Source organism: Mastomys coucha, unplaced genomic scaffold, assembly GCF_008632895.1.
Source record: "Mastomys coucha isolate ucsf_1 unplaced genomic scaffold, UCSF_Mcou_1 pScaffold12, whole genome shotgun sequence".
Lineage (NCBI taxonomy): Eukaryota > Metazoa > Chordata > Mammalia > Rodentia > Muridae > Mastomys > Mastomys coucha.
The window spans coordinates 26324525-26350549 of record NW_022196894.1 but is presented as its reverse complement, the minus strand read 5'-3'; the positions used below and the strand labels follow the sequence as shown (position 1 = coordinate 26350549).

The window sequence follows — 26025 nt, the reverse complement described above, 5'->3', positions numbered from 1 at the left end:
TTTGCTATTCTTCTGGAGAACCAGAGTTTGTTTGCTAGCACCCACATTAGGAACATTATTAATCAATTGTACAGGTTGCTTATCATGCTCTAGGCCAGGTGCTTTGGAACATCCTTCAGAAAAGAATAAAAGCGAAGCAGTGAGCCAGTGAGATTTCTTTAGATAGGGAGGCACCTAGGAGGTAGGACCACCTTTCTAAAAGGTTGTTTAAGAGAATTAAGGTGAGGGTGGGGTGGGGGTAAAAGCACAACTGGAAGGAAAGTGAAGTCAGAGCTTGGGCTGGAGGTTGGGGGATGGAGTGGAAGCAGGTCAGCTGAACAAGCAGGTAGGCAAGGAGCTCATCAAATTGCTGAGTGGATGAGTTGGAGCATGAGGGGGTAGAGTTGCAGCTGGTTCAAATTTCTTTTCTGCAGCCTCAGTAGCTTAGACAATCAAGGTTAGATCCTCAAGGAGATGCTGCTTAAAAAGGCAGGTCTGGGTAAAGGACGGTGGAAGATGCAGCACAAGATTTGGCCTCGACATCTGTTGTCCTTAGTGTTTTGGTCAACTTGATACAAGCTAGGGTCGTCTGGGAAGAGAGAATTTTAACTGAGAAAAAAAAAGTCATCCATCCAATTGGCCTGTAGGCATATCCGTGGGGCATTTTCTTGAGCAATGATTGATGTGAAAGGCCAGGCTCCTGTGGATGGTGCCATTCCTGGGTAGGTGGTCCTGAGTAATACAGGAAAGCAGACTGAGCAAATCAAAGAGAGCGAGATAGGAAGCAGCACTCCTCCATGGTCTCTGCTTCAGACTCTGTCTTGAGTTCATGACCTGACTTTCCTTTGCAGTCCACAGACAGTAAGCTATAAGGTGAAGCAAGCCATTTCCTTATCAAGTTGCTTTAGGTCATGGTGTTTACCGCAGCAGTAGTGGCCCTCACTAAGACCACAGCCAAGGAACTAAATATGACAGAAGAAGCAAACAGAAATAGTCAATACTGAGCCAAGGAGAAGCAAGTCAAGGGAGCCATCAGCTGCAAATTGCCCCGGAAGACCACTCCATCCTTGCAGCTCCCTTGCTTTGGTGCTACCACAATGGTCCCAAGGGGTCAAATCCATTGGGACAGAAATTAGGATTGGCCCTTCAGATATGGTGCACTCCAAGCTCAAGTAGACTCCAGGAGGATTAAGGTTGCACCCTCAATCCACCCTTCACCTCATTTTCTCCACCTCTTCTTTCTACTGTAGAAACACTGCACTATTTATCCTATCTCCAGTATCCCCATGCACTCTCATGGAGCAGTTGTTGACGATGTGTTAGTCAGGAAGGCACTTCCTTCTTGGGAAAGACCTCTGCATCCTACATTGTTTCCTGGTCCTTCCTATTTTGTTCTTTCTTTCTTTCTTTCTTTCTTTCTTTCTTTCTTTCTTTCTTTCTTTCTTTCTCTCTCTCTCTTTCTCTCTCTCTTTCTCTCTACCCCAGTGGTGGGGGTAGTGGTAAGATGATTCACCTGACTATATATATCCATGAAACATATTCAAAGGTGAAGTCTTACATTCTGTAAGTGATTAGTTTTACTTCTAAGCCCACAGTCCACTTGCTGTGTATTTTGCACAAATAACACAGCGTCTCAGAGTCTCAGCTTCTTATAGATATTATTGTGGGGGGATTAATAAGATAATGGATATGCAATAACTATTAGATTAGATCAAAATTAAGATACTTTGTTTATTTAATTTAGCGTATAGAACTTATAACGTCATGACTACAAGTGAAAACTAGTTGTGTATGCTTCGCATCTAAGAAAAAAAAGAGTGATTTCTTAAAACATCTTCATGCCCCTTTTATCAATTCTCTGTGGCTCTACGAGAGCAAATCTGTCTGTCATCTTGGCAGTTTTACTATTTTAATCACTATAGTGATAAAATGGTGACATTTTAACGTCATTCTGTAAATAATCCCCGATGAGAGTTGTTCAGGTTAATTTCATAGGCTGATTTGATTTTCTGAGAGTTGTCTCTCCTGAATTCTGAGTCTTGACATCATCCCTTCACCCCCTCCATTTTCTTCAAGCTTATCAGAAATCACAATTTAGTGATTATCCATTCAAGGCCAGAATAATAGTTGTCCTTCATATTTTAAAACAATTTAAAAACACACATACATAAACAAAGCCTGAGTGTAAAGAAGGTACTATTATGCTAGGCACTTCCCCATCCCCAGCTCTGCTGCCTCAGAGCGTCTTCCCTCAGGACTTCAAAGACATTAGTCTTTTGGCCCTATTATCTGGAGCAGATAATGCTGAATATAATCACAGTGAATGATTTGGCATGTACATCGATAAGGAAATGGGTTTCCAAATGCACAGTAATGCATCCTCTCGGAATGCATCATCCTTTTCAATGTGCTTCTCAAACACAGTTCTGTTCAACCGAGAAAAGCCCACAACCTCTATTAGAAAGGCCAAGTGCCTCTTCTTCAACGAGAATATCTTACAGATTGTTGCTATAGTTAGCTATGTAAGCTATAGAAGCTAACATCTCTTTAAAGGAGGATAACCAATGTGTTCCAGGATAGGGAGAGAAAGGCTTGAGGTAGATCCTGTCTAGTTTTATGCCAACTTGATATAAAGCTAGAATCATCTGGGAGGAGAACACCTGGTGACTGAGAAAATGCTTCTATAGGGTTGTGCTATAGGCAAGCCTGAAGGGCAGTTTCTTCATTAGTGATCAATGGGGGAAGGCCCAACCCATTATGGATAGTGCCAACCCTGGGCTGGTGATCCTGGGTTCTGTAAAAAAGCAGGTTAAGTGGGCCCTGAGGAGCAATCCAGCAAGCAGCACTCATTCATGCTCTCTGCATCAGTTTTTGTTTCTAGAGTCTTGCCTTGCTTGAGTTCTGCTCTGACTGCCTTCAGTGATAAACTGTATGTAGAGATTTGAGTGAAAATAAACGTGTTCCTCCCTAAGTTGTTTTTGGTCATGTTTCACCACAACAATAGTAATCCTAGCCAGGACAAGGTGTGTTAGGTTTTCTACTTAAAATGGAACTGATAATTGGACGAACGTAGACGAAATGGATAATCTGAACACTCAGCTATATCCACGGCTCAGAATTTGAACATGAAAATTAACAAACTATCATTTGTGAATTTCTTTACCTACCTACATGGTTCTTTTTCCTCTGCCAGCACATGGGAATTAGTTCAGTTTCCTGACGTCTCTGGAGACAAGCAGGGACTGTGTAGATATTGCTGATGGCTGTAGGAAAGTGAGCATTTCAGACAGTCAGGGTCCCAAGACCAGCAGGAAGGGAAAATAAGGATGGGAAAATGATCCAGTCAAAACCCAAAATTCATCAAGGATCCTTTTCTTCAACTTGAAGATCCAGTAAGAAAGAAGCAAGAAGAGTGGGCAATGCTAAAGCTCTTTGGGCAGATACAGCTTAGAAGCAGAACTGCTGGTCCAGTTCCTTCTCATCTGCCCCTAGCTCATTAGAAATGAATAAATCAAACAGTTGTAAGGTGCAGAGTCAATGAGACCTTCGTTCACTCAGGCACGTCCCCACTGACCCACTGAGGGAATCTGGCATATGCTCATTCTGTGCCTACTTTGTGTTAACACTATGATATGTAGGAAGAGTAAACATCACATTTACCCTATAAAACATGCACTATTTACACCATTTCCAGTGTCTCCATGCACTCTCATGGAGCAGTTGATGATGTGTTAGTCAGGAAGGCACTTCCTTCTTGGGAAAGACCTCTGAGTCCTACATTGTTTCCTGGTCCTATTTTGTTCTCTCTCTCTCCCCACCTCTCCCTCTCCTCTTTCTCTCTCCCTCTCCCCCCTCTTCTCTCTCTCTCTTTCTTTCTTCTTTCGTAATAATATTAATGTGCTCAGAAGTCCAAGGTTATGGTGGTGCTGGTAGAGTTGGTGTCTAGTTAGGTTCCTCCTTCCTGGACTGTGCACAAATGTCTTCATGGAATTTCACTTGAAAGAAGAGGGAAAGGAGCTCTGAAGGGTCCCATTTACATTGATACTAGTCTCGTTCATAAGAGCTCTGCCCTGATGGCTTACTCACTTCTCAAAGTCCCCACTTGCAAATGTTGCAACACTGTGTATTAATATCAACAGGAAGGTGAGGGACCACAGGTATTCTTTCATCGAGGGGCAGATATATAAATTATGGTAGACATGAATAGAAAGCACGGAGATTCAGAGGAGGTTTCCCAGGAAATGCTTTATCTGGGTTTAGAAAGATATCTAAGAGTTTCCTATGTGAGTGTCAGTGGGATGTGTAGGATCCCAGAGTGTCTGCAGGTTTCTAAAGCTCCATGAAAGTGTCTGTCTTTTCCTTTTCACCACAGCCAGTTTGGGCCACTAGAAGTTGCTTAGGAAGTAAAAATGAAAGCTACAAGTGAAAGACATGAAGAAGAGAGTGTTACAGGGAAAGGTGGGATTTGTATCTTTTAGTTCAGAGGTTGAATGTCATTAAAGGTGCCTAGGGGAACAGTCTGTCTTAATTCATTTGCTGCTCAATGTTGAGGTTTGGTCTTTTGCTATGTATTGTAAGGTTAAATACTGGCTCAAGAGGCTTGGATGACCCCAGGGATGAGAGAATCATCACACCCACAAAGTGATGTTATATGACCTTGCTTCTTAATTTCAAAACTGTTGGCTGAATAAAGTTGCTGATAGCCTATAGCTGGGCAAATCAGAGATAGGTGGAGTTTCAGTTCCTGGGAATGGGGTCTGTGTTAGGAGACCATAAGGAGGGAAGGTAAGAAAGAGGAGAAAACACCATGGGGGTAGGTGAGTCAAGAAACCATAGCCATGAGATGAGGGCTGGCAATTGGAGTTAAGAGCTGTCCAGAAGGTACGTGGCAAGTTATATCTTGGGATTATTCACAGGGAAATAAATTCCAAAAGCTTAGAGAGTAGGTATCTGCCCAGCTCTAGTGCATTAAAGGCTTATTCTAAATATAAAAGTTGTGTGTCTTTTAAGTGAGAACTGGATGATCAAAGGTTGGATAGAAACCCTGTTTGAGATTAGATATTTACAACAACAGATCGACTACTTTGTATTTCATCTATGCAGCGAACATGCAGTGACAAAGAGATAGTACAAGCTAACTGTTAATGAATACTGGCTTTGGAATGGTGCCCCTGTAAGTTCATATACAAAAGTTCTCACCAATCTGAGCTGCAAGCATCTCAGGAAAAAGGGAGGGAAATGACCTAGAGGATATCTAGGGTCCTTCTTGACTCTGACATTGATGTCACAACAGATGTGGTATTCCTCAGTGTTTGTCAAGGAGTGATGTTATGGTCCAGTGTGGAGGCCTCCAACATGAGAGATAGAATGCAACTTAAATACTTTTGTTCAAGTTTCTTCCTTTTATAGAAGAAAAAGTAGGAATAGAGTCTTAACCCTCCAGGCTACCATTAGTAGTAGCTGTAGTTTATTGCTTATGATTCTTCAGAAAGCAGAAAAAAACATGTTTATTACACAAAGAAAAACCATTTTCATTTAGTTTTTAAAATTAAAATAATTCTTTAGATGATGTAAATAGGGCTTAGAACCATTAGAATCAAGATTTAGGGCCTGGAGATTAGAATACTAGAGAAATTTCTGTGCAGAGGAACAGTCTGGATTAATCTGTAACTCCAACCTGGTCTTTGCTTCCTTAATAGATAGCACAACAGAAACTCATCTCGCCTAGTAAATAATGTAGAGAAAGAGCGAGGGGGGGCGAGAAGAGGGAGAGGGAGAGGGTGAGGGAAGACTAGAAATCACGTTTTGAAACGGTACTTTTAAAAAAGATAGAAAATATAAAAATATTTATAAAATATAGTAAATATAAAAATCTAGTTGTCTTTTTACTTTTGGTCAGTTGTAGAATGTCAGTACTATCATGATGAAATAGGTGGTGAGCCTCCAAGACTTTGCGAGTAATGGCCTTGCATTAATGTAGCTGTGAGATTCATTATGCTATTGTATGCTTCTGCTGTTGTTTAATTTCACTTGCCTGAAATTAATCACTAATCTTTTCCTCCCCTTTTAATAGCAGTTTTTGGTTATTTTTGGCACCAGCAACAAAGCTAATTGTTCCCTTTCAACATCTTACTTTGCCTGTGTAGCCACAGCCACTGTGTGAATTGAGACTTGAGCATGAACATAAACCGGGAGTGTTTCCACCAAAGAAGAAGAAGAAGAAAAAAAGAATAGATAAAGCTTTGTCATCGTTCACCACACAAACAACACTCGTGTGTGGATCAGTCAGGCCTTGTGGAGAACACATTATGGAGATTGTTGTTGGCAGCATACTTATTAGTTACTGCTTTCCAATGCTTAGCTAGAACTTCTGGTTGTGTTTGCTAAGTTAATGAAGTGGAGTTCTGAAACCAGTTATTGTTGTGCAAACAGCACAGCCTCCCATGTGAGGATGCATAGAAACACACATGTTGTTATCTTGACGGGAGCAATGAAGTAGGATTGTAGTATACTAAACTTCTCATCTTGTTTCTAAGTGGTCCTTTGTTCTAACTGGTTCATTGACTTGAGAAAACACGTGTGTTTGCTCCATCTTTTCCATCACTCATCACAATTTTCTATTAAGAATTTTTCCAGTATTGAAACCACAATTTAAATGTTATTAATCCAGAGAACAACAATATATTCTATCAGTCTACTAGTTTTCCACAAGTATGTTATTAATAAATATTTATTCAGTGGATGAATGACAAACATCAGTTATGTTGCTTAGCTTTTTGAAGCTTAATATCTATTATATATAAAACCAAAGTAGTAAACATGTTTTTATCCTGAGTTTTGAAGGGAAGAAGAGCAGGAAATGGTTCCACTCAAATATCAACATTCCTTTGAAGCCAGACTTTTGGTAGGATTCTTCAGGCTAAAACCAGATATGCTTTTGTTCTGTTATTAGCACCAGAAACTAAGAGTGGGGTTGGTCTGTATAACAATTACAAATGCATTTGAGAGATTGTCTTTTGTATAGTATTATTTTGTCTGCTTATTTTTTGTTCCCACAGTAAAAAAAAAGGGGACACAGAGCTGGAAAATATAATTTTCCCGGATCATGTTTAGATTGATTATTTCAACCTATGTCAACTTGAGACCTAAACATTAATGAGATTGGCAGATCCCATTTTAAATGGGAATTATGCCAGCGTATCAGATGGAGCCTGAAACTGTTGGTTGATGGCTTGTGTATAAGTCTCTCATATTATCAAGTGGACATAGTCCTTAACAAGAAATGTCAAAAATGTTTGTCACTTGGTTTCCAGATGCCTTACCCATGCATCATTACCCTGCTGCAGTATTTTATAAGTCTCATCAGACCCTTACCAGTCCCCAGAGAAATCACTGCTAAACTATGTAGACAGGTAAAACCCAGCCAGCTGACATGCTTGCTTTCCTGCCTGGGACAACCTTGCATAGACTATCCTTGACTTCTAACCTGAACCATTTCTATGGAAACTACAATTCATCATTTTCTTCTGAGGGACACCGTTCTTTCATTTTCACCCAAGAAAGAGAGTGGGAACCTTACAATACTGAATAATCAAAATATGTTTCCTGTCTAAAAGACCATCTCCACTGTCCACAGAATTCACTCACACACACACACACACACACACACATACACACACACATACACACACACACACGGGGGGGGGGACAGAGAGAGAAAGAGAGAAAGAGAGAGAGAGAGAGAGAGAGAGAGAGAGAGAGAGACAGAGAGACAGAGAGACAGAGAGAGACAGAGACAGAGACAGAGACAGAGAGACAGAGAGACAGAGACACACACAGAGACACACACACAGAGACACCCTTCCCCCATTGACCCATCATTTTGGCCTTTGACCCTTTTTCATCTTTCTTATTCTTTTCTCTGCTGTGACTAATTTCTCCTAGCCTTAGGCTGTTTATGCGTGCACTGATTGCTTAAAATGAACACGTGAATTGAGTTTCAGCAACACGTGAACCTGAACCTTATTATCTATGATCTTTTCCTTAGAGTAAGAACCAAGCACATTAGTTAGCTGTCCTCTGCCTCATGGTGCACTTGCTGCCTCTGGCATGTCGCTAAAGACCTAGATTATGTCATTAGGATTAGTTATTGATGGTTCCCATTTGTCAAGTAAATTGGCTTTATTGCTGTTAGAAAGCTTTATCTCATTAAACTCATTAATTTAATCATGAGGCATTAAGTAAGACAATATTATTGTTTGAATATGAAATATCTCTCAGAGGCTCATGTATTAAAGCACTAGTCCTTGGCTAGTTGTGCTATTTTAGAACATTCTGGAAACATTAACAAGTAGAGTCCAGCTGAAGGAAGCAGATCACTAGGAGGGGGTTCTTAGAGATATATTTTCACTGGCTTCTTTCAGTCTCGCTCTCTCTGCATCCCGTCTACCATGAACATGTGCACTGCTTCAACACAAGCTCTCCCTGCCATGAATTTCTGCCCCAGTTGACAGGGCTGAGCAATCATGAATTGAAACCTCTGGAATAATGAGCTAAAATAAGTAATTTCTCTTGTCTGATTATTTCTGGAAGGTATTATGTAAAAGCTGACTAACATACCTCATGTATAATGCTCTCTTCTGGAAGCTGGAGATGTAGTAGTGAGCAAAGTGGCCATGTTCTTAGGCCTTTGGAAACTTACAAGCTGGTAAATCAACACTTGTAGTGGAGATAATGAGTTCAACACTTCTTTTTTTTTTTTTTTTTTGGTTTTTTTTTTTTTGGTTTTTTTTTTTTTTGGTTTTTCGAGACAGGGTTTCTCTGTAGCCCCGGCTGTCCTGGAACTCACTCTGTAGACCAGGCTGGCCTCGAACTCAGAAATCCGCCTGCCTCTGCCTCCCAAGTGCCCGGCTCAAGTTGAACACTTCTTTTACCTTATGGTACTTAATAGAGTACTCATCTATAGAGGTGAGTATACTTCAGTTATAGATGGCCAGTTGTTGTTTATGATGCATTATCCAATTGTAAAAGGTGAAAAAGTAAGAAAATGATTGAGCCCAAAGACCAGGCTGTTAATCCTCTCCATCCATACTCAGCTCTTTCAGAAGAGTAGGATGGGTATATATAATAAATGTATGTATCTGGGAATTGATTTGACACTAGCAAGACAGTTTAAATTAATTACAAGGTGATGTATTACTGTTAAGGAATTTCAAACATGTGTATTTTTGTGTACCCTTAGCAAGAAACAAAGCTAGAAATATTGTAATCACAGCAATGCTAAAGGCTCAGAGAGAAAGATTACAACTTCAAGGTCAGACTGGGCAACCTAGCCCAACTTATAGGAGGCCCTGAAGTCAATTTCTAATACTAAGTAACTAACCAACCAAGTGGCTAACTAACCAACTAACCAACCAACCAAAGAGTCAATTATTTAACCAATCAACTAACTAACTAACCATCAACCAATTAATGAATCAATTAACCAACCAACCAACTATTCAAACAGCAAACCAGCCAAATAACTAACCAAACAATTAAGCAAATAAATAGATAATTAAAACTGTGCTTGAAAATGGGTATAAAAATGGATATTTTGAACAATGAGAATTCCAGGATGTCAGGTCATTCTGAGAACAGTGGAGCTAATACCATTTAGCTTCTGGCATTTGAAATAGCTGAGAATAGGCTACTGGTTCATTTTTATGTTTCAGTTCTTCATCTGTAAATTCATCATAACTAGATCAAATGATCTCGGATTAACACTTTCAGGAACCATTTCTTTCTTTAAAATATGTTCCCATATATTTAACTTTAATTTTTAAGTTAATCTAATATGATATTACTATATCATAACAAGTGAAATCTAGTTGAATTACTGGTGGTGGAGATAAATTTATATTTATTATGCCCTCTGCCTCTTTTTATGTCCTTTTCTTCACTATGATTCACATCTTGTGGAACAAATTTGCAAACAATAACAACTTCTTACATTGAAGAGTCCTTTTGGTATCTCATGTGGTCCAGTATTCCCTGTCCAAGCCTAGTCTTGTGATGCTAGAACCTCAGAAACGAGCATGGTGTGTCTCCTCCAGGAAACTTTCTTAGCACCTTAGGTCTCCTGGTTTGTCAAGTCTCAGTTCTCCCATTTCCTGGTGACAGCCTGTTTTTTATACCTTGTCATATCTTTTAAATATCATCTATGTTTCTATCATGTTTAACAATCACCATGTTTCTGTAGGGTAGAGGTCATGCCTTATTCATACCTTATATTCTCTGTGTCTCAGGTTGCCCATCTTCAAGATAGATATAATCATAGTACTAACTTCAGAGAGTTTTGTGAAGGTAACATTAACCAAAGCATTTGCATACTGTATTAGAGTACACAACACACAGTATGTCCTTAGTACTAGTTCAATATTATTATTATTTGTAACCATGATGTTTTATTCAATGCCATAAAATAAAGCACACAAGGACCTATGTACCAAACAGCATTAATTCATCCAGTGTGTTCCTAGGGCCAAAAAACTCCTTTAATTTCAAAGATGACCTAGGAGCCCATTCAAGAATAACATTAGTAAGAATTATAAACAGGAAGAGGATATATACATAAATAATTATGATGCTCAATAGAAAACAAGAGAGGACAAAGAATACTCACTATTCTCAGTAGAGTATGTTCATGAGGCAAAATCTTAGGTTTTTCAGAAAAATCTGCACCGCAGATATATATGTATTTGTGGTGTTGCTATGATGATGTGAAAGCATTCCAGTGATGTCTGTGTAAAACAAAAGTAGCCTCTAAAGATTTGCTTAGTATCATAACTATGTTAGAAGTTGATCTTGGAGAATAGGAAATTCCTTAATGTTAGATCATAGCTTTTGCATTACATTTGATTTATTTGGGTTTAATAGGCCACCTTAGTGATTAGAACAGCTAATAAAAGGAATGAGAGCTTATAAAATAGAAGGCTGCTCCTGGTTTTGTTCATTATAGATGGGGAGATGTACGAGTATGGTCCTTGGAGATAGGTTACCTCTGCACTAAAGGCAGGACTAGTTGAAGCCTAGTTTTGTTTCACAGTGAAGCTCGTACCAAGTCTTCACACCCATTTGAGTTTCTTTCCATGTAAAATAATAAACATTAAGAACACTGAGTATAGCACTTCCAGGGGGAAATGTGAATTCATCTGATCACTATAGAGATCAATATCCAAGAGAGTAAAAAATGGAACTACCACATGATCCAGACAAACGATTCCTGAGTATATACTCAAGGGAATATTATTCTAAATAGCACAGAACATCAGCTCTTAACCTGTGGGTCATGACCCTTTGTGGTCAAATGACCTTTCTGGTCAAATGACTCTTTTACACAGTTGCTTAAGACCATCAGAAAACACAGACATTTACATTAGGAGTCAGAGCAGTAGAAATTCACAGTTATGAAGTAACAACAGAAATAATTTTATGGTTGGGGATCCCCACACCATGAGGTACTGTATTAAGGAGTCACAGCATTAGGAAGGTTGAGAACCAGTGCTGCAGAGACATCTGCACATCCATGTTTATTGCTGCATTGCTTACAACCATCAAGCTATGGAATCATCCTTGCTCTCCATCAGCAGATGGATGGATAAGAATATGTGTCTAATGTCAGGGATTCGTAAAAATTTTGATATACCAATCCTTTGCCCTCCCCCATTTTTTTTATGTGAAGACAGGTATATAAATAAGATAGGCATACCAATCCCATGTTTACAGATGGCTATCAAGAAACTTGTTTAAAATGATTCTTTTCATTTATTTAGTGACAAAGGATAATTTTATTACTATAATGGTTATGCCTATTTATTTTGACATAAAAAAATTAAATCTTGCCTGACGACTCATTGCCAGAGGATGCAGAGCATCTTTAGCGGGTTTGGAGTCAATCAATATTCTGATCCTGCCGATGCTGCTTTGTATAAATCCCTAGTGCAAGATAACAGAAATATGTTCAGACATGGTTAGAGATTTTTTCCTTATCCCAAGACAAAATTCATATAATTATTTTTTTAAGTGAAACTCAAGTCATCAATTTAAATATTAACTTTTATAAAAATCAAGCATTCTGGCTCTGGAGCTAGCTCAGTAGTAGCATGTTTGCCTCCCAAGTATCAATGCCCTAGATTCAGTCTCTAGAATGAAAAAAAAAATACAGTACAAATTAAAGATATACTCATCTGATGTTTGCACACTAAGGGATGATGGTAGGCAAATAATAAAACTCTATGTTTGCTATAATTAAAACTCATATAAATAATACAAGAACTGCAACTGAAAGCATAGGAGTCTCAAACCTTAGCCAGGAAGTTTTAGTCTGCTGGTGTTTTGTGGTCCAAGGGTTGCACAATGATAAATGTACACGTGTATGTTTAGAACCAAGGCTGATATTAGATAAAATTAGGCAGAGGAAATCTTATATCTGGATTCTAGATCAAAAAAAAAAATAGACAAGAAAGTGGATGGGTACTATTTTCAGGTGGAGAAGGGACTGGTGGGAGGGGAAGAGGGTCAGAGAGAAGGAGGAGTCTGAATAAGTATCTAACCAGGATGCATTGATAAAAAAGAATACCTTTAAATATCTTTAAGGAATAAATACATCATGAGGTAGCTATCTCTGTATGACATACTCTTACTGAACGATGTTACTCTTGCTGTAATTTCTACACCCATAAAATGTTGAAATGACACCTATGTTTTAAAATTCTCCAATTTTTAATTGGAAAAATGTTAAGCATTTGCTAGTTTTTAGTTGCTCAAATTTCCTTAAGGAAACACATGCTTTCCCAAACAGCAATCTTTTTTTTTTTTTTTTTTTTTTTTTTTTTTTTTTTTTTGTGGGCATAAAAACAAATGCAGAAGAACAAAGGAAAGCTTAGCTGGGCATGTTTTCAGAATCTGCAGATTAGTTGCAGATAGTTTATGGGCTCTGTGATCCCATTCTTTAGGGTTTGTTACAGCCCCGGCGGGAGTCACTGGTAGGACATCTCTACTGATGAGTGTCCCTGTCTTGTTGAATCATGAGATAATAAAAATTGGTAGTCATAGAACAAAGCAGTGGTAAACCCCAGGAATCCCTTTTGAATCACTATAAGCTTAAATTATAACCAACCCCGTGTTCCCTGTTGGGAATACCTTTCATTTCATTTCTGTGTTTTGGAAGTTGTGGTGGAAATCTACTGTGGGAAGAGTCTCGTCTTACTTGGTGTGTGTGAGTGATCCTCTATCTCTTTCCTTAGCTTTTCTAGGTATCTGAGTTTTCTGTATTCGTTTTTACTCCCGATAAAAATATTACTGTTTTGAGGAGCAAATATCTTTTTAAGGAAATCTGGGTAATTAAAAACTAGCAAATATGTAACATTTTCCCAATTAAGCATTTTATGTATGAGCAAAATACAGTGTGGGCTTGGGAATAGCACTCTGGTATTTTGTCCTTTTGAGCCTTCTCTACAGCCTAAAACAGAAATACTTGCCTTGCCACTTAAAAAAAAAAAGGGTAGAACCACATTTCTCCATTTCGAAATATATAGTTATATCTATAAAGTGCCTTCCCACCTTTAGGGACTTTCCCTCTTGGTAGATGTTGGAAAGAAGGTAAACATTGCCTCTGAACACCCCAGGCCAGGCGCTTTGTTTGAAGAACTTCAGAAACCTTGAAGCCTTCACGGAACAGTGTTGGGGTGGACGCCAAAGGGGACAGCCAGTCTGGGTGGTACAGAAAAGGGGGAATGCTAGAGTACCACGGCCCACGACTCCCACCACTCCATCCGAGAAGCAAAACAAACAAGCACAGGGATGGAGAGGGTCGACCTGGGAAGTCTGTAGGGAGAGAAGGGGTGGCAGACACCTGGGAAGTTACTGCGGCAACCACGAGGAGCCCATATCATGTCCACTAAGCAGGATTCGTAAATCCCTCTGCTTGGGGAAGGCAGTACGCTCGGCTCAGACACCCTGGCCTCTTCGAGGGCTTCAGAAAGCAGTCCTGGAAAATCGGATGGGATTGATGCGCCGTTCCAGTCCAATCCATTCTCTAGTTTGCTGGGGAAAATCCGGTCCGGCGTTTATTTTTAGCAGCGCTTCCCTGTGACCGAATGCTACTGCTTTCAGGCTGGGATACTGAGGACCGTATTGGGGAGAGAAGCCAGGGCGGGCGGGGGGAGCGGGAGGCGGTGAAGAAGGGAGGGGGACGCCCTGCGCATGCGTGCCAGCGCCCATGCAAATCTGCTGTACATCCAGAGCAAAGTGGGATGATCTGTCACTACACCTGCAGCACCACGCTCCGAGGACAGCTCCTGCTTGCAGCTTCCAGACTCAGGTAAAAAAAAAAAAATTACAATTCTGAGCGGGCCTGTGCATGCTTTTCAGTATCAGATATGCATCGCAACCTAACCCCTGTAGAGGCAAATCTGCTGCTGCTGCTGCTGCTAAGTGTCCTTTGGTGGCTGATCGCAGCTTCAAGGTTTAAGAAATCCCATCTTTCAGGAAGCCTGAAGGGAAAGAAGGAAGTACGGGCGAAAGCATCAGATTGGCTTTCCAGATTTGGGGATCTGAAGCGGGCCCACATCTTCCTGCCAACTTCCATTGAACTTCCCAGCACTCTAAAGGGACCGAAATGGAGAGCAAAGGTATGTGGCTGTCCCCACCGGGGCACTTCCCGCTGCATGTGCGTGTGGCCAGGGCAGCCTTCGGCTAGGGGACTGCAGTGCTCCGGAGCGGGAGGAGCATCACACTAGGTCGATAGGAGGAGGAGATGCTATGTCCATTGCAGCAGCAGGAATGTGGCAAGAAGGCCACTAACTCCCACAGCGTGGAAGCCAGTGTTTAATACTCCCATCAGTTGCGTAGTGAAGTGGGATGAGTTTTTTTTTTAGGTGGTGGTGGGGGGATGGAGAAGACTCCCTCCCAAAATGGAGGGGGAGGAAAGATGTGTTGGTAAAGAGATTTCTTTCCTGTATAATGATGGACTGAAATACATATATTTTGTTGGGTTTAGGATATGCTGACAGTCATATTTATAGCTGATATCCAATAATACATTGCTAAAAATGTTTGAATTTCTCCACCCCACCCTACAAACATGGTGTTTCTGGGTGTGTATGGTATCCAACTGCATTTTGAATGGGTATCAGACAAAAAATTGGATCTATCTGAAACATCGTGCACAGGAACTGACCTCTAAGAAGATCAGGGTACAGAAGTATCGCTTGGCTCTTTGAGCGCGTTGCGTTCACTAGTTTTGGACATGTACATATTTAAATTCTCCTCATAAGCAAATCTGAAAAATTTACACCCACCAACTGCTATATGAACTATGGGAATCAACTTCTGGTTGGCATATTTAGCGCATATAAACAAAACAACCATTAGAATTGTAAGTTCGGATGTCATTTGGACTCAACCCCACACGAACAGGTCTCTTCCCTTCCTTAAAATGCCCACTAGGTTGTGAGTTCCCTGAGTGACGAAGTGGACAGTTACCCAGTAGGAATATAGAATGTATTTAATTTTGGTGAAATCAGAGAAATGATGTCAACTTTTATGAAACTATATTCATTATCCAGAACTGGAAGAAGCTATATTTGAAGCGAGGTTTTATTTTTAACCAGAATGTCAGTCACTGTGGCAATGTACTTAAGGCTCAGGGAGTGGCGTTGAGCTACCTATTTCTGGTATGATTAATAAAACTAGAGTGTTGATGATAGCAGCCGTCTGCTCAGTAAGGTTATTTTGAGTACTTAATTAGTAGGTTTATCATAATTGTACCTAGGTAAGCACTGGCACCGAAAGAAGATCTGAAATGATGTGGAGAAAGAGTAGCCGATAGCTTTCAGATTGGGCAAATTATTTTTGTGACACATTTGGTGGACACTTTCTTGTCTGACAGTAATGTACATATAAGGAAAAATCCACGTCTCTTAATATACATAGTGTATTACAGAATCCACTTTAAAATGAAAATACAATCTTTCTTAACTCATAAATTAATATAGTGTTTTAGTTAAGCATTTCTTGGACATAAGGATAACAACATAGAGTATCACTTTACTATGAAAAACTGTTTTTCTGCTTAGACGACACCTGGTATTTGGCCATTAAATCTGGTTATTTGGCAGTGGTTCTTGGTAACATTTGCCTCGAATTTATACAGCAATTAATGGTCCATCATAAAATGAGGATGTATCTCTCAGCAATATTTTGTATTTTCTTTTATTGCCTATAAAGAATGCTGCCGGCCTCTTAGAGTTCCAGGTGGTTTATAAGTCCTAATAATAACCATAGAGTTCCAGCCATGCTGCCAGTCTGGGGAGTTCAGAAGGGAGACAGAATTTCAGAAATAGACCTGAGAGGAACTGGGCCAAAAGTTCTATGTTAAGTCAGATAACAATGATCCACTGGCTCACAGCTCTGATATAAAGGCAATGAGAACTCTCTCTAAAAGCCAATATTGTGGCCATTTTGCAGAGGACTCATAGTTACTTGTAACAAAGGAGCAAGTGAAAGTCTTGATGAATTTTAATTTCTGGATTTTACAAAGCTGAGTTGTTCAATTAGCAACCATGCTGACATGAATACTTAAAGGTTCTAAGTCAATGCGAGTGGCATGATTAGAACTTCAGCTAACTCTAAATTTTTATTTCAGAGGGGGAAAGGAGCATATTAATGGGCATTTGTGTCTGCATTCAATTCTAACTGGAACATCTTTCATTTTGTATGCCCTGCCCCCAATAGATTCAAATGTAATCATAGAAAGATATTCTCAAATGATAAGTACATCACTCATTATTTCCTTTATTGGAATTAATTTTAGATAGAGTTAAAGAATCATCACATGATTTGGTTGACTGCGTAAAGAGTTTACCATACCAGGAAATGCTCCAGTAGTCTCTGTTCAGATGTGAGTCCTGTCACCGGCATCAGGCCACCTTCACATTGCCTTTACTGTTTGAAAAGCAGAGGAGCCAGCCAGCTCCGTTGAATACTGTGATGCTCACAAGTAGGATGAGTTCTGCTTGCTTTCTTACTACTTCGCATCACTTCCTGTTGTTGACGATAGAGAAGAAAACAGCTCAATTCTGAGTTAGGGTCAAGGATCTTTGTGCACCATGGTAATTACATAGTCTCCAAGACTGAGTTTGATGTGTTTGGAGTAACTTTGACAGAAATTGTGCCCTGCAGGTCCCAAGGACTAGAGACTCTCACATAATGTAGAGTGCTTAATATTTACATTTGTGGTCCAGAAACATTTCCGCACCCTAGAACCACTTGGTATGCTTCATAAACATTCTCATGAAGGGTCATAGATAAGATAATTAATTAGAATGTTGGATAGGAACAAAGATCTGTGCACTTTTTGAATATCTCAGGTGTGATGTGTTTGAGAGTGGCTCATTTGTGCATTGGATGGCAAACTGTGGTTTGCAGACACATTTAGAACTGCAGGATGCTCATTTTTACTCTAGGCCCACTAAACAGATTAATTTTCAACAAAACTGCAGCTAATCTGTACTCAGGATAAAGTTCCAGAGGCAATGATTTCAAGGTACCTTGTGTTTCTCTTCTCTCTTTTCCCCTCTCCTGACTGTATCACTCTTTGCTTAGCATAGATTCTCAACTTCATGCATGTTACCTATTTTTTTTTTAAATCACCTATAGTGATTTTTCTACATAGAGAGGTTTAGGTGGCATCCTTTGAGATTTGAGTTTACCTGGTTTTAAGGAAGGGATCTGTGTATAGTTCTTAAAAATACAAAAACAAAGCCCAACACCCCTACTCTGTCTTAGTTACCTTTCTATTGTTGTGAAGAGATATGAAGTTTAAGACAACTTATAAAAGAAACCGCTTGTGGTTTAGAGTGTGAACTAATGGTTATCTGGGCAGGGAGCATGGTGGCAGGCAGGTGTGGTGCTGGAGCAGTAGCAGATAGCTTACATCTTCCAGAGAGAGAGAGAGAGAGAGAGAGAGAGAGAGAGAGAGAGAGAGAGAGAGAGAGAAGAGAGGAGAGAGGAGAGAAAGAGAGAAGCAGAGAGAGACACAGAGAGTCACAGAGAGAGAAAGGAGAGAAAGGAGAGAAAGAGAGAGGCAGTGAGACACAGAGAGAGAAAGGAGAGAAAGAGAGAGGCAGAGAGAGAGAGACACAGAGAGACACAGAGAGACACACAGAGAGACAAATAGACAGAGAGAGAATGGCATGGGCTTTTGAAACCTTAAAGCCCACCTCCCCCAGGGATACACCTCTTCCCAGGCCACACCTCCTATCCTTCTCAGATAGTTCCACCAGCTGTGGACCAAGCATTCAAACACATAAGCCTATGGGGTCCATTATCATCCAAACCCCCACATCTTCCAAGTGATGCTACTAGCCAGTCAGTAACCATTGATTCTAGGCCTCACTTCTGTTGGTCTACATTTCAGGACCATGAGCATCACCTCAGAAGTTTTTAAAGATGCTCACCAAATCTCAAGTTCTCTCTAATTTTATTACTTCACACCTGAGTTCCTGAAAAATTGCATGGTTGTTTGCATGCATGGTAAAGTCTAAGAACCACTTGTCTAAATCATAGGAAGCAGATTGTAACTGAAAGGGACAGTATGCAAGGCACGGTAGTGTGGAAGCTTTGCGAGAGATCATCTGCTCTTTGTGGAGGTTATGGGTGAGTGCTTAGGTCCCAGACCCCTGTTTGCTTTGGGAAAAAGTGAAAAAGAAAGTCTCTGCCTTGTTGTTTGAATCCCAAACATACTTGCTTTTAAGATCCCCCGCCTTCGTACTTACTCTAGCCATTTACTTTCAGCTCCCAATTATCTTTAAACATTTATTCTCTAAGTTCACTGAGAATTCTTTTTACGTTACCACTGTTAGCCCACAGTAGATACCGCAGAGTTTAAGCTGGCATGTGTCTTGCAGAGTATAGGTCATTTCCATTGTTTTGCATCTTTGTTCAGCTCTCTGAACTGACTTTCAGTTCAGTGTTCTCCACTGTCTTTCCTGACCTCTGTGTTCAATGGCTATTTAAATAACAGTGTTCTCTGCACCTGAAGTGCCTGTTTGTCTTTCGTATGTTGCATTTCTTACACCATCAATTGAATGATCTTTATTTAAATGAATATTTAATGAATACCTACTTTGTGGGCAACATGCTTAGTTCTGAAATTCTATAAGAAAACTCAGCAAAATGTAGTAGCTCATGGCTGTAACTCCAGCACCCAGAGAATTAGGAGTCAGAGGATAGCCTCTACAGTATAGTTAGTATGAGGCCAGCCTAGTCTACTTGAGACTCTGTTTTAGTAACAAAAACTAAGATGTCATCCTTGATCTTAACCACATTGCTCTCCCACCCCATTTCTTTGTTACTGTATTGATTAACCTTCTTGAGGGCATAATTTGAGCCTCTAACATTTCAGCAGGTACTCTGGAGTCTACCTTAGGAAAAATGTGTTACTTTCCATAGGAGCTACACTGGTTTTACATGCTGAGTTGAATTTACAGGCTGTGTTGAATAGACAATAGTTTTTAGCAACATTTTCATGTGTTATATGATTAGTACTGGGAGAGAAAAAGTCATCATATTACAAAGGCACCCAGAAACATCAGTTTAACTCCAGGGCAGAGAAGTCTGGAAACCAACTTGTGTTCCAGCAAAGACTCTGCTCTGCTCTCTTTGTTGAGCATTGCTCTCTGGAGAAGAAAGAAAATGCTTTTTTTTTTTTTTTTTTAACTTATCAGAACTGAAAAGTAATTTTATGTTAGCTGCTTTCTCGTTAAACAACAATAACAACCAGAGAGACCATTGTGGTGGAGAACTCAGATCTAATACGGAATGTAGAGGAATGGGCACTGGGTGTAGGTCACACAGCTTCTTGCCCAGTTTAAATGGTGTTAACTTTGAACAACTCTCTTTGCCTTTCTGGGTCTCAAGACTTTTAAACATTATAGAGGGTTTGGCTTATCTGATTTAAATGCATGGTGAATTGTCATGTTGTTCCAGGAATATGGTTCAGTGCAGGGTGGGGATTTGTGTCCTGACTCCCATTCTCTAGGCTTGGAGCTGGGATCCACAAACAGGCCCCAGGTTGTTTATTTTAGAAACACTTCTGTTCCAGTCATCTTTCCAAGTCCTCATAGGTTACCTAGGAGGCTAGAATATGGAATTCCAGTGTAATTAGAGACCCTGAGAGAAGACTGAATGTTCTACAGCAGTAATGCCTTTCTTTAGTTTCTACCTTGATTTCTTCAAAAGAAAACTCACTGTGTGGGAGAACATGTGAACAACAGCTATGCATCTCTTCTGGAAGCAGTTCCAGCTGACCAGCTGCCTAGCTGGGAATGGATTGCTTGGCTTAACTGGTTATCCTCAGCAAAGAGTCCAGGGGCAGCCACTTTCTTAGCCTTGCCTTTTTGTTCTTTCAAGTTTGTGAAGTACTGGCATTATTAGATTGGTGTTATTATGTTTATATGTATTTATTTGCTTTGAGCATTCACGTGTATGCTACAGTATGGTATAGGTCGGAGGATAACCTGTCAGGCTTGGTGACAAACACCTATACTCTCTGAGGCATCTCTCTGTCCTTAAACAGACATTTTGTGCCCACTAAGTGACCAATAGTGATTTATTACATTTGTTACTGACAGTTTCTGAATGTATTGCACATTAACAACTATAAATAACACCATGGGGCATTTTGTGGTTTCACAAAGGTCTTTGTATACTATCTGCTTTAAAGCTCCATGATTTCATGTTTTGACTTCATCTCATAGACAAAACAGAGTATCAAAAACTTAGACTGTTTCTCTATAAACTAAGACTTCTCCTTATTCCCACCCCCATACCACAATATCAGAATTATGAAGGACAATTTGTCTTTGTAGAGGTAGGAGCAAGCAACCTGCATACTTAGCAAGCAACCTGCATGGACATTCACAAAGACTTTACTTTAGCCAAAGGGTTACTTTTGTGCACATTCTACTTTATTTACTTAACAAACTCTATGTGTTTATATACGTGTTCAGGATAGAACCTAGGGCCTGACTTTAATTAAGTATGTGCCAACACCGAGCCACAGCCCGTAACATGTCCAACGGGAACTTTTCTGATAACCAAATTTGTTATTAAGTTACTATTGATGCCAACCAAGACTTTGTTGTCAGGCAGTTATGCATCATTTTATGGGTTGGTAGTAGATAGAGATACATCAGGTCAAGTGTGCATCGAATGGGTTTGACGCACTGTGAAAGTGGGTAATTCTGCTCATCAATAGTGATTCTCAAATAAGAGCTACAGGGCACTCAGCTATTACTGAAATACTTAGGGAATTAGGTATGTGACAGGTAAGATGCATGGTGGGTAAGTAACTAACTGTGTGTTTAATCGGGAACACTGTAGGGCTTCTCCTTTGTTTTGTTTTGTTTTTGTTTTTGTTTTTGTTTTTGTTTTTTTTTTGTTTTTTGTTTTTTTGTTTTTTTGTTTTTTGTTTAAATCATTTTTTTTTTTAGTGTTAAAGACCATCAAGGAAAGATTTGATTCATCTGCTACAGGCTTGAGAAAATAAATCTGTAAATATGTAAAACAAATGAAACTGAAGCTGAGAGACATATCCCTCAGTCACTCAGTCACTCATCTTCTTAGCATCCTTCGCTTGCAGGAGGGCACGGTATAGGTTTTCTGGGACTTATGCCTATTGACTCATTTGAGTTTTCTCACCTCTCCAGTTTCATTTTACAGCCCCCTTCTTCTTTTCTTCACAAAAGTGGGATTCTCACCCAGAGAAGTTAAGCTACTTCGCCCGTTGTGATGAAACTGGTGGTACCTTGGTTAAAATCTCAAAGACACCTGTTGTTTCACAGATCTTTTCCCTTTTCACCAGCATGTAACTGGCCTAGATGTTTACCACCTCTGGGGACTCCCAGAGCACATTTCATCAAAAGTGACTTTACACCACATGGAGGAAGCTGCTCTTTGTCATGTTGGCTGGCCTCAAACTCATGATGTTCCTATCTTAACATCCCTATGGCTGGTCTACAGACATGTGTTAACGAGCTCTGTTTTTCCATTCTGCTTGTCCACTGTTAGTCAGGGAAACAGCCCAATGGGATGGACAGCAGGAAAAACAATCCAGAGGCTTTCACAGGCCATTCAAAGGATCACCAAATACAAATAAGTTTTCTTTAGTAAGAAGGTAGCCATGCCAATTGCTGCTTCCTGGAATCTCCCTTGCTCCTATATTGTTACCCATGAGCAGCATTCAGTTTTGTATCAGGTCCTCAAATGCTAACCATGTTCAGACTGGCTAAACATACCTCAGTCCAAGGCAAACTGAGAAAATTTCCCTCCAGCTACTAGGAAACTGGAAAATGTAGAAATATTTCTGACCTCAACATATTAAATGTCTTTGTTTGTTTTTCTTAGTTTCATCCACATAGTAAATTGTATAAATACAATAATTACAATTTTTTTATATGATTGCTCTAATTGGGAAGGGAAATATGGAAAACTAAAAGCCTTTCCAAAGGTTCTTTTTACACTTCAAAATATTTTCACCATTTCCAGGACACTTGAAACTGAATTTAGTTCAGTTCTGTGTTGTTCTTTCTCTAGAATTTAAAGAAAGAAATATTTGTTGTGTAACAAGGAGAAAGACTCTGCAAATCATGTTTTCTTTGTGAGCCTGCAAATTCAAAATAAGATGATGTGGCTTCACATCCGCATTAGCATAAGGAAGCAAAACAGCGATACAAATATAAGAGCACTCTGGATAACTCTAGAGGAGGTGAGGCAGACAGGGCAGCTCTAGGAATGTCAGGACCTGCCTCTCAGTGTCAGGTGATGGTTGATTGAATCAGTGCATAGCGCTTTTGAGAATGGATGGACACGCTAGATGCCCCGAGTCTGAGCTTTGAAAATTGGTCTATCTATACTGGTGGGGTGCTGAAGCTTTATATCGGGTGTGGTACATAGAGGTGAAGAACAAATGTGCTGTGTTCTAATGAAACAAGAAAGTCCTGTGTTCAAGTTCTGTTTCCTCTACTTATCCCATAAATGATCCTTGGGCGGGGGGCAATCCTTTTAAATCTCAGTGTCCTGAACCAACTTTCCTGACTTCTTCCCCAAACCTTCTCTTCTGTCCCACCTCTTTTCTCATCTTTCCTTCCTTCCTCCTCCTCCTTCCTCTTCCTTTTCCTTTTCTCCCCCCCTCCTCCTCCTCTCCTTCTTCTGCCCACTTCACTCTCATATTACAGAGAAGCTGTGTTGTCAGCTTTCTAATGTTCTGTTTTGATCCCTATTCTTGCTTTCTATAGAAAACAAAGCATAGTGGATAGTAGTCCAAATAACCACATTGATTTTTACAAATACAATATTGAACTAGCCTTTGTTGTTGTTGTTGTTTTTGTTTGTTTGTTTGTTTGTTTTTTTAAAAAACCTGGTCTCACTGTTGGCCTGAAACACATGAACTCATAGAAATCATTTGTTGCTGTCTCCAGAGTAATGAGATTAAAGGCATGTGTCATTATGCCTACACCAAAGCCTGATTTTTTTTAATATAATAATTTTTGATACTGAGTTTATGGGCATATAGCTGGGTTGAGAGTTGGTATTGCTCTAAGGAAGAAAGCACTAAGCCTGGGGGAATTATCATTTAGAATATTAGTTAATTTTTGTATTGATGAGAACAAAATATCTTATAGAAACAGCTTTTGCAGGGAAGGCATTATTTTTGCTCACAGTTTTAGAAGAATCTGTCAATCACAACAAGGGAGGCATGATGGAACAACAGCAACATCATCTGTGGCAGGAGGAGGGTGATCAGTGGGTGTCAGGCACAGTCCAGGAAGGCAAGATTTCATCTGGAGCCAAGGGAGAGTTATCCTCCTGGAAGACCCACTACAGTGATGTACCCTCCCACAGCAAACCCTACCTCCTACAGGCTCTACAGATCTCAAAATAGTGCCACCCGCTGAGGACATGAGCATGCTGGGGGACATCTCTTAAATCTCAGGTCACAGCATGTAGCTTTATGCGTGGTGTGACTGTCAGTTTGCATTGATGGATAGTGATGGAGACCTATGAACTTCTTAGACCCTAGCTTGGAATTTAGAGGTCTAGATCTGAATCCATATTCATGTCTCAACTCGCTGTATGAGTTTGATGTCAGTTCTCTTGTTCACCTTACTTTTCATCTGTGAAGTAAAGGAAGAGGCAGGAGTCTGAATTTGAGGAATTCTAAGAACGAGCATTTACAGAGCTGTGAGGAGAAAAGAGTAGATGTTTGTTTTATGATTATGGTCGGCGGCTCCCGCCTGACTTTAGCTAATGTGGTAGCATTTTTTTTCTTTTTGCTCAGCAGCTTCTGCATTATGTTTTCATAACATCTTTTTTTTTTTGCATCCCCAGAGGTATCCCTTAACAATTAAGATTGGTTTATTTATGTAACCGTCATATGTGAGGTTGAGATAATATCATCTCTCTTTCAGCTCTAACAAGCACACTCCACCGAGAAAAGGCAGAAGTAACATCCATGCCAAGCACTCTGTGTGCTGAGTGTCTTACTGGTGTTAGAGATGGGAGATTTGATTTTCCTTTGCTTTCAATCATTAGTAATACATTATTCAAAACCAAATACGCTCAGTTCTTTTGCCTTTACCTCATTTGAAAACAGTAGGTATCTCTCGCAACACTCAGCTCTTTTGCTGCTCCTTTGAGACAGAATTCCAGTTGAATCTTACCTGGTAGAATGGATTAACAGTTAAACTGAATTTATTAGTTATGTAAAGGATGAAGGCAAACTATTTAACAGCTTTAACATGTTTAAAATGTGAATTACGATCAGGAATACTTGTGATATAATGGTGGCTATGAAAAGAGTATTTGTGGGCATATGCCCGGATATCAACAATGAGCAGTAAGTACATTGTGGACAAATAACACATTGACATATGCAAAAGGTAGAATTATTGGGATAGTAGCAAAACTATGAATAGATTTTTATTCTTCTCCAGATATTCTAGCAATCTGATACTCTAGATAATTTACTGCAGTCAAAGCATGGTACAGACAGTATCAGATCAGGCTCAGTTGTAAGTGGTTGAATAGATTTATTTAAAATTTACCAAATCTCTTTCTTCAGTCCTCATGGCTTCATGTTCCGTTCATGCCAGACATCTAGAAGACATTTGAAAAGTTGACCATTTTTTTTTTTTGAAATGAGGGTTCTATAGTTTTTACTATGCACTAGGCACTGTGCTTTATTTATATGTTATCTCTTTTAATCCTCACAGCAATATCGTGTCATTCATAATTTAGGGCCTGGGAAACTCAGGCATAGTGATGATTCTTAACTTAATACTTTTACCCATGATGCAACCGGGTAGTGGATTGGCTTCAGAGTCTGTGACCTCAAACACGACTGAATATTAGATGTACTTTGCTCTAGTCTGGTATGACAGCCACACATTTCCTCAGTCCAGCTGCGTACATACACATTTTCCTAACCTTCAGGGCACTGGGGATAAGGGCAAAAGATAGCAAGATAGTCAATAGCCATTAGCATGTTTATGAACATGAATAATGATCAGAAGTACTGGTTATATGATAGTAACTAAGAAAAAAGAACATTTATGGCTATATTTGCACATAAGCTCTAGCCAAGGAGAACCAGACTTGAAGTGTTATTGAGAACTTCTGCTGGCTCTCTGGGGTTCAGGAAGGGACCTAAAGCTCTTACATACCTTAAGTTTCTTTCAGCTCCAGAGGCTTTATTAAGAGCATGCTGTAGCTTTGTTCTAACCCTCATGCTACGTAGCTGCCTGGCTTATCAGGAAAAGTCACTGGTGTGGTAAGAAAACCCACAAAACTGGAAACCACACATACCACTAGCAACTTTTTAAGCAATCTCACCTGATCAAGCTATATATCCATGTCTTCTCCTCTAATTTGCATTGGGGATTTCTTTCAAAATTAAAGGGGTCAGTGAGGAAAAACCATTAAAGGCCAAGCTAAAACAAGGCA

The 26025-nt window shown here is 39.8% G+C and overlaps 1 protein-coding gene across 1 annotated transcript in view; it reads left to right on the top strand.

The window, feature by feature from the left end:
• The first annotated feature begins 14224 nt into the window (after positions 1-14224).
• The window catches only part of Fgf12 (fibroblast growth factor 12), a 539267-nt gene continuing 527466 nt past the window's right edge, over positions 14225-26025 (top strand). The window contains exons 1-2 of the mRNA XM_031363565.1: positions 14225-14341; positions 14509-14651. Of these exons, the coding sequence (XP_031219425.1) occupies positions 14639-14651 (13 nt within the window). The 5' untranslated portion in view covers positions 14225-14341; positions 14509-14638. The remainder of the gene's footprint in view (positions 14342-14508; positions 14652-26025) is intronic.